Source organism: Protopterus annectens, chromosome 1.part0, assembly GCF_019279795.1.
Source record: "Protopterus annectens isolate FY-2018-M chromosome 1.part0, PAN1.0, whole genome shotgun sequence".
NCBI classification, from domain to species: Eukaryota; Metazoa; Chordata; order Ceratodontiformes; family Protopteridae; genus Protopterus; species Protopterus annectens.
The window spans coordinates 598,259,808-598,275,685 of record NC_056725.1 but is presented as its reverse complement, the minus strand read 5'-3'; the positions used below and the strand labels follow the sequence as shown (position 1 = coordinate 598,275,685).

The 15,878-nt window shown below is 40.2% G+C and overlaps 1 protein-coding gene across 4 annotated transcripts in view; it reads left to right on the top strand.

Moving 5' to 3' along the window:
- Window positions 1-11,509, top strand: part of RCOR3 (REST corepressor 3) — a 1,455,897-nt gene extending 1,444,388 nt beyond the window's left edge. For all 4 annotated transcript variants that reach the window (XM_044061710.1, XM_044061718.1, XM_044061701.1 and 1 more), the window contains 2 exons: window positions 4,416-4,651; window positions 5,056-11,509. In XM_044061710.1, the coding sequence (XP_043917645.1) occupies window positions 4,416-4,651; window positions 5,056-5,397 (578 nt within the window). In that variant the 3' untranslated portion in view covers window positions 5,398-11,509. The remainder of the gene's footprint in view (window positions 1-4,415; window positions 4,652-5,055) is intronic.
- Window positions 11,510-15,878: the final 4,369 nt, after the last annotated feature.

Genomic DNA, 15,878 nt, shown 5'->3' with positions numbered 1-15,878 from the left:
CAGCACGAAGCATCAGAGACTATCCATGTGCAACTAACAGTGGGTAAAACTGCCTTCCAGTTTATAGCCTGCTACAGACCACCCTCCCAAACCCAGGAACCCCACTCGGCCTTCCTGACAACACTGGAAAATATGAAGGTCTCTCCAAACACCATTATATTGGGCGACTTCAACTACCCAAACATAGACTGGGAGCATTACTCTAGCTCCAACACCCTAGCCCAAAGGTTCCTAGAATTTATAAACTCAAATGCTATGGAACAACTTGTTACCACTCCCACAAGAGGGGAAAACATACTGGACCTGATCATCACCAACATGGGGACTCTATGCTCCAGACCAGAAGTGTATCCCTCACTGGTAAGATCAGACCATAAACTAATCTCACTGGATATTCACATCCCGACCCCACCCCCTGACCAGAAAACCACAGTGAAAAACTTCTCTAAAGCAAGTTTCACACTCCTCAAAACCGAGGTGGACTCCTTCAAAGCCCCCGGGCCTGTGGAAAATATGGCCCAGACCACAGAATCCTTTATAAACGCATTCTGTGAACACCTTCAGGAATGCATGGATCATGCAATCCCAAATAAAACCAAGACCCAGTCCTCCAAAGGCAGACGTCCCGTCTGGTGGACCCCAACCATAAACAAACTATACAATAGAAGGAGGAAGCTACTACATGATAGAGCAAAATCCCAAAAAGGGAAGGCATTTCTGATTAGTATTAGCAAAAAACTACGGGCACTCATAAAATCGTCTAAGGCCAGCTTCAAGAGAAAAATTGCACAGGACACTAAGGATAATCACAAGGCTTTCTTTAGTTATGTTAGGAACCTGGGTGGGAATTCCCAGATATGCTCAGAATTAGTCCAAAATGACAAAAAATACACCGAACCCACAGACAGTGCCAAAATCCTAGCTGACAGGTTCAGCGCAAACTCCCCACCAAAAGGGCAAATATCTATCCCAGCAGAGTGCTGCCCCCCTGACATCTCAGATGCTCAGGTAAGAGCCGCCCTCTCCAAAGCAGAAAACACAGTATCAATGGGACCAGACGGTGTCCGGGCTGCGTCCTACATGAACTCCAGGAAGAGCTAAACCCAAACATAAAACTACTGTTCAATCTCAGCCTTACTACAGGATATGTACCCAAAGAGTGGCATACAGCAACATTGGTCCCTCTCCACAAAGGTGGTGCCTCAACGGATCCTGGAAACTATTGCCCCATAAGCCTGACTAGCCTGGTCTGCAAAGCTATGGAAAGGATCATCATGGACCTCATAAATAAAGATAATGGGGACCTACAGACACTGGATCCTACCCAGTTCGGCTTTGTTAAGGGCAGATCTTGCCTCTTAAACCTGGTTGATTTCTTTGAAACAGTCACCAAGGCCATTGACGAGGGGAAGATGGTCCACATAGCCTACCTGGACCTCGCAAAAGCCTTCGATACAATACCCCACTCGGGCATTATAGATAAGCTCACCAGCTTAAATATAAACCCCTATGTCACTAGATGGGTTGCAGACTGGCTCAAGGACAGAACCCACATGGTTAGAATTGCTGGAGCCATGTCAGACTCCAAACCAGTTGCAAGTGGCGTCCCACAAGGCTCAGTCCTGGGACCTCTCTTGTTCGGTATATATTTCTCGGAGGTACAGGCCAACACCGAAGGACTGTGGCTGACCAAGTTCGCAGATGACTGCAAACTGGGCGCCATAATCGACTCTCCAGCCGACACAAGCATGCTTCAAAAGGGCCTCATAGAAACAGGCAACTGGTGCCAGAGCCATGGCCTCAAGCTAAACGCCAAAAAGTGTATAGTCATCCCCTTTGGCAAAAACAAACTGCCCACAAATTACTACATGGGTGGTAATCCATTAAGTACACAAGAAGTAATTAGGGACCTAGGGACCCAAGTTGATAGCAGTCTCTCATTTGACAACCACGTGGCCAAAGTGGTTAGAAAAACATTTTATATATCCCACCTAATCATGAAGGGATTCACATCTAGATCAGGGGAGGTCATCGTGCCTCTTTACTCATCCCTCATCAGGCCCTTAATTGAGTACAATGCCCCTTTTGGGATGTACCTTACCAGACACCTGCAGCAACTGGAAAGACCCCAAAAGTACCTCACCAAGAGGATTAAAGGGCTCAAACAGATGCCATATGTTGCTTGGTTAAAGAAACTCCAGCTCTACTCAGTGGCATTCCGCCTGCACAGAGATGATCTGTGCCTGACGTATAAAGCCATGTCCAACCCGGAATTAAGGGACATGTTGCACCTCAGAAAATCCAAATCCCATCGAGCTACGCGCTCGAGAGACTTGAACCTCAGCACTGAAATAAATAGGACATGCTGGAGGGACAGATTCATAACCCAGAGGCTCCCTTCACTCTGGAATAAAATCCCAGTCCAGGTTAGGCAGAGTCCCTCATTGACTCTCTTCAAGAGGAATCTTGATGAGTGGATGGGAGATCGTAGGTTTACCCCGAGTATCACTTCTGTGTCACTGTTAGAGAGAGGCACAGTATACTAACCTCGAAAAAGGGCATAGCAAAATTAATTTAAAATGGGTGGCGAAAGCCAAACACACTCTGGCTAGGCTTATAAATGCCCTAGGGCAGATAGCCTAGTATGAACCTATGAAAGTACCCACAATATAACAACTTATTATATGCATCTAGTCTTCACCCCAGGCATACAATCGACAATATTCCAAAATCCTAATTTTTAAGAATGAGAAGGATATGTTCTACAGACAGTGATTATTTGGAGGCCAAGCAGGACCTTACAGATAGATTCCTAATGAGGGGTTACAGGGCACCGGATGTACATCGAGCCAGTGAATGGGCTACCAATTGCAATAAATTTAGAGTACAAGAAAAAGAAAAAGGGGGGAATCACAGACCATGAGGCTGGTTACCACATTTGGTAACAACATTGATTTGTTGCAAATTACAGTTAAACATTGGCATATCCTTAGAGCTAATGAAGAATTGAGTCCCCACTTGTTGGATAGATGCTTATTTTCCTTTAGGAGAGGCAACACTTTGAATTCTCATTTTGCCCATTATAAAAGGACCCTTCAAAAACATTCTCATTCCAACCAACTTACTATTATGGGGGAAAAGTTGGTGGGCTCTCACCCCTGTGGACCTTGCAGTTTTTGTAGATATATGTTTAAAACTACAGCTTTCAGCTGTAAGAATACTGGCCAATTATCTGATATTCATTTTTTTTGGCAACTGTAGTTCTGACTGGGTAGTGTATTTGGTTATGTGTCAATGCTCTGCTTTTTATGTGGGGCAAACTTCCAGACCACTGAAAAGTCGTACTTCTGAACATTTTAGTGAAATTAGAAATAAAAAGTTAACTAATGCACTATACAGACATTGTCAGTCACACAAAACAGCTAGTTTTATGTTTATTAGATCGGGTCAAGGGCAATAGACTAAACAAGGTTGGCATTCCATACTTACTAGTAAGGAAAGGAAATGGATCATTAAATTGGGAGCTTTATTTCATCCAGGACTCAATGATAAGTTATTAAGTAAATCTACTTATAAATAAACTAGTATAATATTCAGTTTATTTGATTATACTGATATTTATAATTGGCATGTATATGATTTACATATACAGCCATATTCATAGTTTTTGTACTGTGTTTGATTTTGCATTTAGATTTTGTAATTAAGCAATTAGGGAGGTGATGTCATAATTGTTGTTCCTGATACTATAATAAGTAGTTTTGGAATTGGAAAGTTACCACTGAAGAAGGCTTTTTGCCGGAACCGGTTTGCATGTGGAATTGGAAGATGAAATAAATATATTTTTTCAGCATGGAGTCCTCAGGTGCTGGCTGCATTTTTTATTAACTCAAATTAACCTGCCTTGTTAATTGAATGTGGTATACAAGTTCTAGACATTTTTTCAGAAAAAATTACTACTGTGGTGTTATCTGCAGGGCACATTGTAGAGTTATAGAGTGTACCATCAGTTAAGATTGATCATGTATGTCTTTGTCATTGTGTACTCATTTTTGTGGTAGAAATCAATGTAGCAACAGTCATTTGTAAAGTTTCCTCAGCTGAGAAAATGACTGCAGTGTTGACAGTAATTAAAAAGCAAACAGAGCTTTATAGTGACCCATGTATAGTGGAGGTCCAAAGAAAAGGAAATTGGTTTAAAAAAATCTGTAAACAAGAATTAAAAGATTTACTACTTCACAGATCCATGTTGAATTGTGGAATTAAGCCTTTTGTGTACTTTGTGTTTTGTAATTTTTGATTTTGATAAAATTGCATTATAGTTCATAAGATACCCCATCTAGATATTAAAATTCATAGCCATTGATTTAGGTAACCATAATATAATGTTGATTTAAATGTATGTTTGCCTCCAGGTGTCCGAAAATATGGAAAAGATTTCCAGGCCATTGCTGATGTAATAGGTAACAAGACAGTTGGTCAAGTGAAGAACTTCTTTGTGAACTATAGACGTCGGTTTAACTTGGAGGAGGTTTTGCAGGAGTGGGAGGCAGAACAGGGAACGCAGACTTCAAATGGTGACTCAGCTACCTCAGCAGATGATGTGAAAAATATTTCCAGTACTACACCTGGAAAAAACTCTGAAGAAGAGGTGTGTCTTTCTTCAACATTTCCGATGACATGAGGCAGAATATAACTTTTCGATTAATCTGTCAAGGAGGAACAGCCATATTTACAGTGTTCAAAGAATTATAACATCATCCTGCCATTTTGGATTTAAACATGTTGACATTATTAAGTTATGCATTTTACAGGTCTACATCCCTTCAAAATCCATTTTTTGTTGTTTTAAATGTAGGCCATTTTATACCTACTGGCAAATTACTTTCTTTGCTCTAAAATGTATTTTAGACCGAAGCAGTGTTGTACTATGTGCAGTATTTGTGTTTAGAAACCGTAGACCTTGTATTGCAGAATGAAAAATTCAAAAACTTTTCTGAGAATGAACTCTGCTTTTTCATGTTAAGAATTATTTATCTTTTTCCCCTTGTGTAGACGCAAGCCACTGCAGTTTGTGGTACAACGCCTCCAGCCCAGGTTTCTGCTACATCAACAGCTACACCTACTCCTGTAGCTCCACTGAATCACCCTCCTCCACTTCTTCGTCCAACTCTGCCTGCTGCCCCAGCTCTCCATCGTCAGCCACCCCCACTACAGCAACAGGCTCGGTTTATACAGCCAAGACCTACACTTAACCAGCCTCCACCACTCATCCGCCCAGCCAATCCCATGCCTCCCCGCTTGAACCCAAGACCTGCCTTGCCCACAGTTAGCGGACAGCAACCACCATCACTTATTGGAATTCAGACTGAGTCACAGACTTCCTCTCTGCACTGATTTTATTAAAAGTAGGAAACTGTTGTATGTGCTGAAAAGAAAGACTGCAATGAACTTGTGCTGACATAATAAGCTGTGTGAAACAGAACCTTCCAAGGTTAGGCAGCAGGGGCATTTTTATTTCGGCAATAAGTCTGTATTCATCAGTATTTTCACTGTTATTTCATTAGCACTTGATGTTTTGTATTTCATTCATGTGTCCCTGTTTTTAGTTGTCTGAGCTTTTTTTCTGTTTGGTGCTCAGTTTACTGTGTTTTTTTTTCTTCCTTAATCTTGCTAATTACAAACTACTGGATTTGATAGACTAAACACTTTGTGCATAAGCATAGAATAGTCTGATTGAAGGTTTAAGAAGGATCAAGTGGAAAAAAACTTAGTGCCTCAATACCTTCTTTGTACAGCAGACTTTTAAACCTGTGTGTCTTTAATGGTTGCAAAGATATAGAAGCATCCAGTTAGAAACTGGTGGTAGACTGGATAAACCTGAAGTCAAGAAAAGAAGTAATTAAGCATGTTCTTTTATTACTTACCTTATTATATTTAAAGTGCAGATAGTAAGTTAAGTGGTGTTTGTAATTTACAAAAAAATAATATGGTTTTGCAAAAGTATGAAATTCTTTATATTTCTGTACATCTTATTTTTAATTTATTTATTTAGGAAGACATTCTGTAACCCTGCAATAAGTAACAGCACAAGACTGAGCACTATAATTGGCAGGGTTAAAAATCCTGCCTTGCAGATTTGTATAACACTGAATAGGTCAGTGGACCAACATTATTAAAATTATCTTTGTTGAGATGACGTATGGAAGCAGAACTCCCAAGATGACAAGATGTCTGTGTCATGGAGGCTGGTCTAGGTAAACATGTAAAACAAGGGAAAAGGAAAGAAGAAGAAAAAAAAATCAACTTCATGATCTTTTAAATTCGACTGCTAATGGAGAACAAGTGGAACACTCCTAAACAGGGTGATCATATGCATTTTTGGTCTTGCTTTGGGTTTAGAAAAATATTTTTCTAATGACTGTTCTGATATGGTTTCAGAAATGTGAGTTTGTGCCGAGGAAACTTGGGGACACAGTAGTCCACTGTGGATCAGTGAAACTAGGATGCCTTATTTGTGACAGGATGGAACATGAAATAATGCACTTATACCAGTTTGCTACTGTTGGCAACCATTGCAGCTGTTTCAACATGTGGACGAACTTATTCATTCTGTTTAATGCTAAGATGCCATTTGTTTAAAGAAAAAGAAAATTAGTAAAGTAAATTGAACCTTGGTATCTATACTACAGAAACACAGTACTGTTACTTATGGGAATGTGTATTGGAGCATTATGTGACATATGCAGTAAGTTCACATTTGTTTTACAGTCATGGCAGTTTTTTATGTTTGTTCTGAAATGTGTATTGATTCAGTACTACGTAATCTTTCAAGCGTCTTAAACAGTTTTCCACCATTTTAAACTGTGGACATTTTCTCAGTGTGGAAACTACACAGGGGAAGGTAATTACAGTCTGTACACATTTTTTTTATTTTAAACATTTAATTTTGTTAGAAATGTTTATTTAGTTTTCATTGTGAAAAAGAAAAAAAATACCTAGTTGAAAGAACCATCCATTCAGCTGCCTTTTATTAGCCTTAACACTAATTGCAGAATGTAGACAGTATCATAACAGAATGAATCTGTTGTTAATACTCGAAAAAAGTAGTAGTAGTGAAGTTGCAGTTCATGATGTCTGGTTAGATTTATTTTCCAGTCTTCATGAAAAAGGTGTATTAAAATTAGAGCTGTAGTCACCATGTTCAAAAGCTTCCCTCACTAACTTGCTCTTAAGATGTGTTGCTTAAAGATTAAGAAACACATGTATATAGTGTATATGGAGGTCTTTGTATATTATTACATACTGGACAAATAGAATTGGGCTCTCCAATTAGATAAAACTCGTGTGGATAATATAGATATGGCATCAGTTGTGTGAAGTTGGAAGTGTATGAGTTAGACTTGATAGTATTTCCTTTTCATAAATTAGTACACAAAATTAATTTTATTTGCAGAATGGGAGTAACCTATGTTTAGTCATATGAAGTTGTACTTAAAAATACTTGAGTTAATAAATGCCTGACTACAGCTTTAATGTTTGCAAAATTTGAACAGTTTTATGCATATGTGTTTAATGGAACAGGTAAGCTCAAGAATGATGTTTAGACTTCTAATTTTTTTTACTTGTTTCTGTCAGAAAAACAAGTAGCCAGTCATGTATCTTCCTGTTTAAAGCGTAGTGTGACTTGGTCACAGGTAAGAGCAGTACTACAATGGTTCTGTACCCATGATCTATCATGGGAACCTTTCTTGTTGGGTCAGCTATTGGGTTCATCCTCCCCACCAACCATAATTCTAAACTTACTGTAGAAAGTCCTATACTTAAGAATTTCTGCTTCTTATGCTTGAACACTCTGTATTATTACAGGTAGTAAGAGTATGCCTAGCCCTTTAACCTGTCAGTTCTTTGCTGCCAGTTGCACGGTTTGGATCTCTGTTTTGGCACATATCACTGAGAAGGTCTTCTGTACATTACCTAAAAGCAGATCATCACCTGTATGCTAGATGGTCTCTGCCAGGCTCTCTGGGCAAACATTCTTAAAAGGAATGTAGCAAGGCTTGAGGTTCTGCTGTTGTAATTTTATAGTTCCAAAGGGAAACTGATTTCTGCCTTTCCTGTGCCTGACCATCTTAATCCAGCATGTCTGATACATCAGTTTCTAGATGAAGACTGTTTGGGTAGTCCTTCTCCAGGATCTTGTCGACCCATCAAAAGCAATTTAATCGAGTGCTGTTTGATTGACAGAGAGCGAAATGAGTTTTATTGTCAGTGGAGTTTACTTTTTCTCCACTGTTGTGTGACCTCAGAGTTTTTATTTTTAAGTTGGAGGGTGGAGGGGTATCATCCTACATGGGGGATGCAGTAGGGCTTGCCAACCTTCCCTGCAAAAATATTTACCTCAGAGATTCGGCAAAACTTATTTCATTCTTTTTCTGTTGATTGATGGGTCGATATGTATCTCAATCCCGTCACTGCCAGGTGCCTAGGTGTTTCTGGATGTAAATATGATGGGACATTTTTTGACAAACTAGTGTCTAGGATCCACACAGAAGATTTCTTCAGTTGTCATTTGCTTTTCTTTTGCACCCAGATTGTTGACCAGCATGTTGATGTTAGTGGTTAAAGTCATGCAGGAGAAGGATATCCAAGTGTTTTTTATGCTTGGGTAATGGTTTCTTGGTGGCCATGGTAAGGGACTTCTTGGTGGAGTCCACAGAATGCGCTGTAACATGATTGTGGTTGTTTGGGAGTCCTCTTAACTGAGAATTATGCTGTCTGATCCCATCTCAGAAGATTGCCTTTATTAGGTTGAAACTGGACACTCCAATGTATTGTCATTGCTTTCTTGATGGATGACTCTGGAAGTTGTTAATTTGTCAGCATGGATGACAATGTAGCATAGTTTCCAAGCTTCAGACCTTTCTGCTCTTTCTCTAGTCTTAGTGGTTGCCATAGCCTTCAGCCTTTAGGAACTGCGATGTGTCTGTGTTTGCTGAGCTGTTACATGCACATGATATGTCTACTGATGTTTAGCACATTTTTGCTTGACTCTGGTTTGGTGGACAGATCCCCATCAGTTTCCATGTGGGCCTCTCGTTCCTACAGCCAAGCCTGTTACAGGTTCTGATAAATGATGCTTTGGTGAGGAGGGAAACTCTGCTCTACTCTGCATAGCTCAAGGGATATGCTCCGCCATGGAAAAGGGGGGAGTGCACATCCATCGGCAACAGTTTTGAGCAGTCCTCCTAGCCTTCATTGGAAAGCTACAACCAGAAACCCTCATAATTCGGGCTGACTGATTTTTGTTATGCTTTTACCAAAACAAGCAGGGGGACATGCGGTCCTAACCTTTGTGCATGGCATGTTGTACAGTGGACTGTATGCAGAAGCATCACTTTCTCAACAACTCATATCTTTGAAGTGAATGTGTTGCACACTCCCTGAACCACTCCTTCAAGCATCTGCTGGAATCATGTCTATAGTAGGTCTTCCTGAAGTGGATCACTGTGTAGAGTGACTTTATTCTTATTCAAGAGAACACAGTATTTCATCTCTTCTTAATGTGGCAGAGCAAGAAGGAGTTTGTAGTAGATTTGCTTTCCCTCCACTTGCATTCCCTCCACTTGCAAAGGAGATTCCTGTAGACCTTCTCGTTTGATCTCGCTTCACCACAAAATTCTATGAAGAAGGTTGAAAGGTAATTCTTATCAACCTGTGGTGGTCAACAAGAGTGTGTTTCAGGCTCTCTGGCCTATCGTGGTAGAGGAACTCTCCTTTTTTCTAATTTGTGAGAGGGCCCTTCCCCAAGGGGCAACAGCTGGATGGAGAACATAAGAGCTCTATGATAACGGCCAGCCATTACTGTGGCAGAGAACTACTGATCATTTATAATAGTTCTCCATGACTGGAAAACCCCAATGCATCTGTAGACAGTCTGTTCCCACCTTGGCAGAAATGTCAAGTGTGACTAAAGCCATAAATAAGGCTTCCGCTACACAGACATTGTCATGTAATGTAAAAGAGTTTGTCTAGTTTGGTCGAATGATACTTGATACTACCATTCAACTTGTAGGTCAGCCTAGTATGTTTTAGATGAGTGTGATTTGGACATCAGTTATTCCGTGAGAAGGATGCACTTGTTAGTTGTTTCTGCCCCTTATGATTACTGGTAACCCAGCAGTGGTTAGTCAAGTAGTTCCTTAAAGGAGTGCTGCATTTCCTTCCACCTTTGAAAAATCAGTATTCTCCAGGGGATTTGCACTTCATGATTAACAGGCTTCTCTGATTCTCTCTTGAACCCAATGTTTCAGCTGCATTTGAAGCTTGATCTTGCAAAATGCTTTTTGGTGGCCATTACCTTTTATTACATGATTGTGAAGCGTTATACAATGTTTTACAAGAATCTGATGTCTCTTAGGTTCGACCCACCTTTTTCCCTAAAAGCAGCTGATCCTCAATCTTTTTTTTTTTTTTTTTTTGCCACTATATAAACAACAGGTGCTCGTCTTACCCTAACTATGCCACATAAATGCAGGTGTTTCCTGAAGGGGGTGTGTGTGTTTCTGAAGTTCAAACAGTTGATCATCTCTTTTGCTCTGGGGAAAAAAAGCATTGGCAGTCACATCAGTCCTCTGTTACTGTGTCTATACTTCAGGACTCGGCCTTCTGCTCTGTGGGCATTTTGGCTGGCCTGTTGCTCCTTTCATCTTGGTGGAGCTGCTGTTTTTTGATTCTGCCTAATCATTAATCCACCATGAATGGTCCACAGTACAGCGCATACGTTTTTAGTGTATCAGTTGGCCTAAGAGGGGGCCTTAAGCTCTCCCACCCTACCTGCTCTGCTTGGATGGCTCCTCCATGGAGCCTTGGTTGTTGGAGTTCCCTTTAAGTCAGGAAAGCAAATTACTTGTCAACATTGCAGGAGTCAAATCTTTATTATTTCTTAATTTGTAGAAAGTGTATTAAGTCAGTGGTTGAGGAAAGCTGACAGGTTAATGAGCTAGGTATGCTGTTATGATTGGCGCATGATGTCATGGCATAGCTGGGTCTCCATTGCATGCAACCTGGATGATTTTGAATTTTGAATATAAAAATGTTGAATTTTGATTGATTAAGAGGATGAACCCAGTTGTATACCACTATTATTCTGGTCCCTTTCTAGATCAACTGTTGTAGTAAAAACATGTTTTTTCATTACACCTTTCTTTTTAATTCCCCTTGTGTTATCTTAGTTAAGGTGCTAGATTTACAGAGTTTTGTACTGTAACTGAGTTAGTTAGACATAGCACTCAGTAGGGCATTTCTCAGAAATCATTTGTCAGTCATTTACTGAGTTGTACATATTGAAATGTCATTTTAATTATTTTATTGAATATGTTGAAAGTTCTTGGAGCTTAAAAAGTACGTGTATATAGATTTTGCACGCATTTGTCTTTACTTTTTGCTGACCATGTTATAAATGTGCTTGCTGCTTTAAGTCATTAAAAGTTTCAAGAGAGTTATTTTATGTATGAATTGGACGTTTTAGTGTTTCTGCCAAGCACATATTTCAGACCCCTGTTAAGGGTGAGCAGTTAACAGACTTTATAAGATGGAGGCCATATAAGTATGGGCTTACTTGGATAAATTCAGAAGCTGATTGTGCAGCATTTTAGATGCCCTGCAGTCTGTTATGGTGATTACTTAAACTGCCTAATTTTGATAGCTGTTCCATTCTTTTTAATGGAAAGAGATAAGGGGCCGTGCTTCACGAGTATGTGCAAGATTTAAGGTACTAAATTTGTGTTTTCATAAAAGGAAAATAAGATTTTTCATTTGATGGTAGATACTGCAACCTAACAAGGGTGACAGGTGGGTAAATTCCTTTATCCCTGTAAACATTATTAGCAGCCCTTATACACTTAAGGAAAATTAGTCAAAAATCACTAACACTGCATTGAAACGTCTATCTTGTATTAAATGTCACCTTATACAGTATATAGGCATCTAGAAAGTTGTGGATTAGAACGTGAAATACAAAAATAAAGTAGTTTTCTTGACAGGCAAGAATTTTGGCATTTGTCAGCAGATATTTTCCATACACATTCATTTTTTTGTGTATCATTCTAATATGTACGTGCATCCCCTTCCTGCTGAAGTGATTAAACAATGGTGATAGTGTGAAAAAGTCAAATTTTTTATCTCCATTTTTCTGGGCTTTCCAGGCCATATATAGTGGGCTTTGGGGACCATAAATACACCAAATAGAAGGCTCTTGTCTCTTATCAGTGACTTTACAGTTAGGTTTTATCTGATTGGGTCTCAGTTCAGCAAAACCTATTGAGACAAACCTTAGTTGAGTTTTTATGTGGAAAGAACACGTACTTATCCTCTGATGTAGCTAAATCAAGATTGCAAAACTTCAAGAAACATTTAAAAACATTCAGCATGTGAAATTTCTCTAAATGGGGTTCATCTGACTGGGTTTTTGTGAAACAAGACTTTGTCAGGTAACCAAATGCCAATGTCACACTTTATGTGGTACTTTTTCTTCAAAGTTTATTCAGTGAGTGACTGTTGAATATTTAAAGGAAAACTGCATCCTTAAACTGAAAAAACATATATAGATTCCATTTAGAAGATTGACTCAAAGGAAAGTTGAAGTTCATATGATTGTCCAAAAAGGTGAACGACAGAAAACAACAAAAGTGTGTTTGCTTTTTTTTGCGTGAGGGGGCAAACACACACACACACACACACACACACACACACACACACACACACACACACACATCTCCAGCATATTGTATATATCAACTCCAAGATCACACTGCAGTGGGGAAAAGGGACTATATGAAATTCAGTTTTCCATTGAGTCAGTATTCTGAATGAGTCCCATATATGTATTTGTTATTCTATCTTGATATCACATACAGTACTAATGCTTCAGAATCATTCACGGTGCTTATTTATAGGTTCATATTTATATACTAGGCTAATGCCCACAATATCTTGGGCATTTATTAGGAGGGGTATGTTAGGAAGTTTCTAGAGGTTATGTGGGGGGGGGGGGTATGTTAGTTTGGGCATTACTGCCTGCCAGACCCAGGGTGAATTTCCAATTTCCCATCCATTGGTCAAGGTTACACCTTAAATAATGTTAGGGATGGACTCTGTTTCACTTGAATGGGCAGCCTGATCCAGAGCATGAGGATCGTGTGAGACACATATCTGTCTCACCAACATGTCTTATTTATGTCACAAGCAAAATTGATATCCTTGGATCTAGTGGTTATGATGCTTTTCATTTTGCTGTGTGCAAAAGATCTGTCAGAGCCAGCACCAGGGATGCTTGGTATGCCAGACATAGATTACCTCTCAATAACCTATAGGAGACAGGGTTTTAAGGCAATTTGTATAGGAGATTGTGTTTCTACCCCGGATTCTCTTGGTAAGGAACCTTTGTGGACATTCCATCTGTTGCATATGCTTGGTCAGGTACATGCTGATGGGGACATTATACTCAAAGATGGCTCTGGTAAAGGCTGAATAAAGTGGCACTATGACTCCCTTCAACCTGGATGCCATGTCCTTATTTATAAGTTGGGCGATATAGAATGATTTTCGTACTACCTTTGCCACATGTTGATCAAAGGCCAGATTACTGTCTACATATACTCCCAGATCTCTGACTACTGAGTTAACTCTTAGGGGTGTCTCATCAATGGAATAATTAGCCTGGGTGTTGCTGTTTTCCAAAAGACATCATAATGCCTTTCTTGACATTGGGTTTTAGTCCATGACTTTGGCACCAGTCATCTGTGTTAGACCTGTTTGTAAGATGTTTGTGCCAAGGGGAATCTGACAGCTTCCAATTCGCAGTCATCTGTGAACTTGGTCACCCAAAGGCCCTTGAATTTAGCTTTTACCTCTGAAAAGTAGATGCCAAATAGGAGCAATCCCAACACGGAGCCCTGAGGTATACTGCTGGTGACTGGCCTCTTAGTAGAGGTGGTGTCACCAATCCTGACTTCCTGATTTCTTGTCTGTGAGCCAGCTGGCATTCTAGTGACTTCTGTAGGGGGGTTATGCCAACTATACCACAGTGGGGTATTGTTTTGAATGCCTTAGCCAGGTCCAGGTAGATGGGATGCACTGATCTGATGATGTCACTTTTCATTCTGTCCTCAACAGATGGGTTCATATCTGATCCTTTGGATTCGACTCGGCTGTTGCTAAAGCTCATGGCCACCAAGAACTCTCGAGCTATTCCCTTACTCACAATGCACCAACTCCAATTACTTTAGATCTCATTTGCTGCTTTCAGAGAAAGACGTGGTTGTCAACACTCACACGAGCATTTTTTGTCAGATAAATGTTATTAATATTTCTTCAGTGTCTTACTTTGTTTTATTTTTGGTTATATAGATTCTCCCTTGCTTATCGCACTAGTTGAGATCCTTCTGCTTTCCCGTATTTGTGTACCGCTCAATACTGTTGTTAGTATCTTTCTGTATTTGTACAGTTTGGTGTAGTCCTTAATACCATCGTTGGTATTTTCTCTTCTCTTTCTCTTTTTCTTTTGCTGTTATCTTGTTTAAAAAAAATGTTTGAAGTAGTGTTAACTTTAGAGTGTTTTCCTTCTCTAATTTTGTTGTACAGTATGACGGATAAAGTGCCACAGGATTTAAGAAGTGTACTAAGTGTGGGAATAAGCTACCATTTTCGGGTGCCCACACACTATGCATCTACTGTTTAGGGGCGCTTCACTTACAGGAAGATTGTTCAGTCTGCCTTGGGTTTAATCCCAGAGAGTTAGTAGAATGCAAAAACAAATTATCCTCAGAGGCCTTTTGCCATCTTCCTTTGGAGAGGCTATATCAGGAAATAAATCTCACAAAACCAAGACACAAGCAAAACTTTCTAAAACAATGTCTCCGGGGCCTTCCTCGTCTTCATCTGCTTCAGGTTCCTCAAATAAAAGACCTTATAAGGATCTAAAGAACGCAAAGATGTCTCCATTTACTTCGAATCTGAGCAAATTACTGTCTCTGACCTTTTCAGCCCTGATACATTCCAAGTCGGATCTGACAGCTAGTGGACCTTCTGTAAGTGGTGTACCAAGGACTCAATATTCACAGTTGCATGATTAATACTCTTTAGAGTACCTTCCCTTTTCTGGAGATACCTAAGTCTCCTTCAGTGCTTTCCACTCACTCTTCCAGGAGTCTCACAGAAGAGGATGTGGAGATGGTGGTGAGGAAGTTTCTCTTGACACAGGGACAGATGGGTGATGTTCTTCGTGTTTCACTGTTGCAGTCATCACACTTGGGTTATCTGCATGCAGGTAGCCCTCAGTCGGCCTGAATACCAGAGTCTTGGGATTTCTGTGTCGGATGCTGTCGCTTCTTCCACGACATCAGGTCGTCAGTGGTATAAAACAGGCAGCTGACACCATTACATCAGTCTTTCTTGCTGAGAAGGAGCCCGAAGCAGAAGCAGTTCGCAAGTGCTGGTCGGCCGCTACCTGAAATTTTCGAGTTTTAAACCTGAAGTCTTCTAAAGCTAAGTACCCTATTGGGGATTCTTTTTTCTTGCTCTAATCGATGACAGAAAAATGTAACAGTTGTCTTGCCTGTTGAAAGCAAATACCTCACAGAGATTTTCATTCTTACTTCGTCATTTGTTTAGGCCCTGACCACGGCATCCCTCACTGTCGGATGTTCTTCGTGTTTCACTGTTGCAGTCATTACATTTGGGTAATCCTGCTGGCAGGTTGCCCTCAGTCGGCCTGAATTCCAAAGTCTTGGGTCCTGCGTCGGCCGCTGTCGCCCCTTCACAAAAGAAGCAGCCGATACCATTTTCTTAAGTCTTTCTTGCCGCGCGGTGCCCAAAAC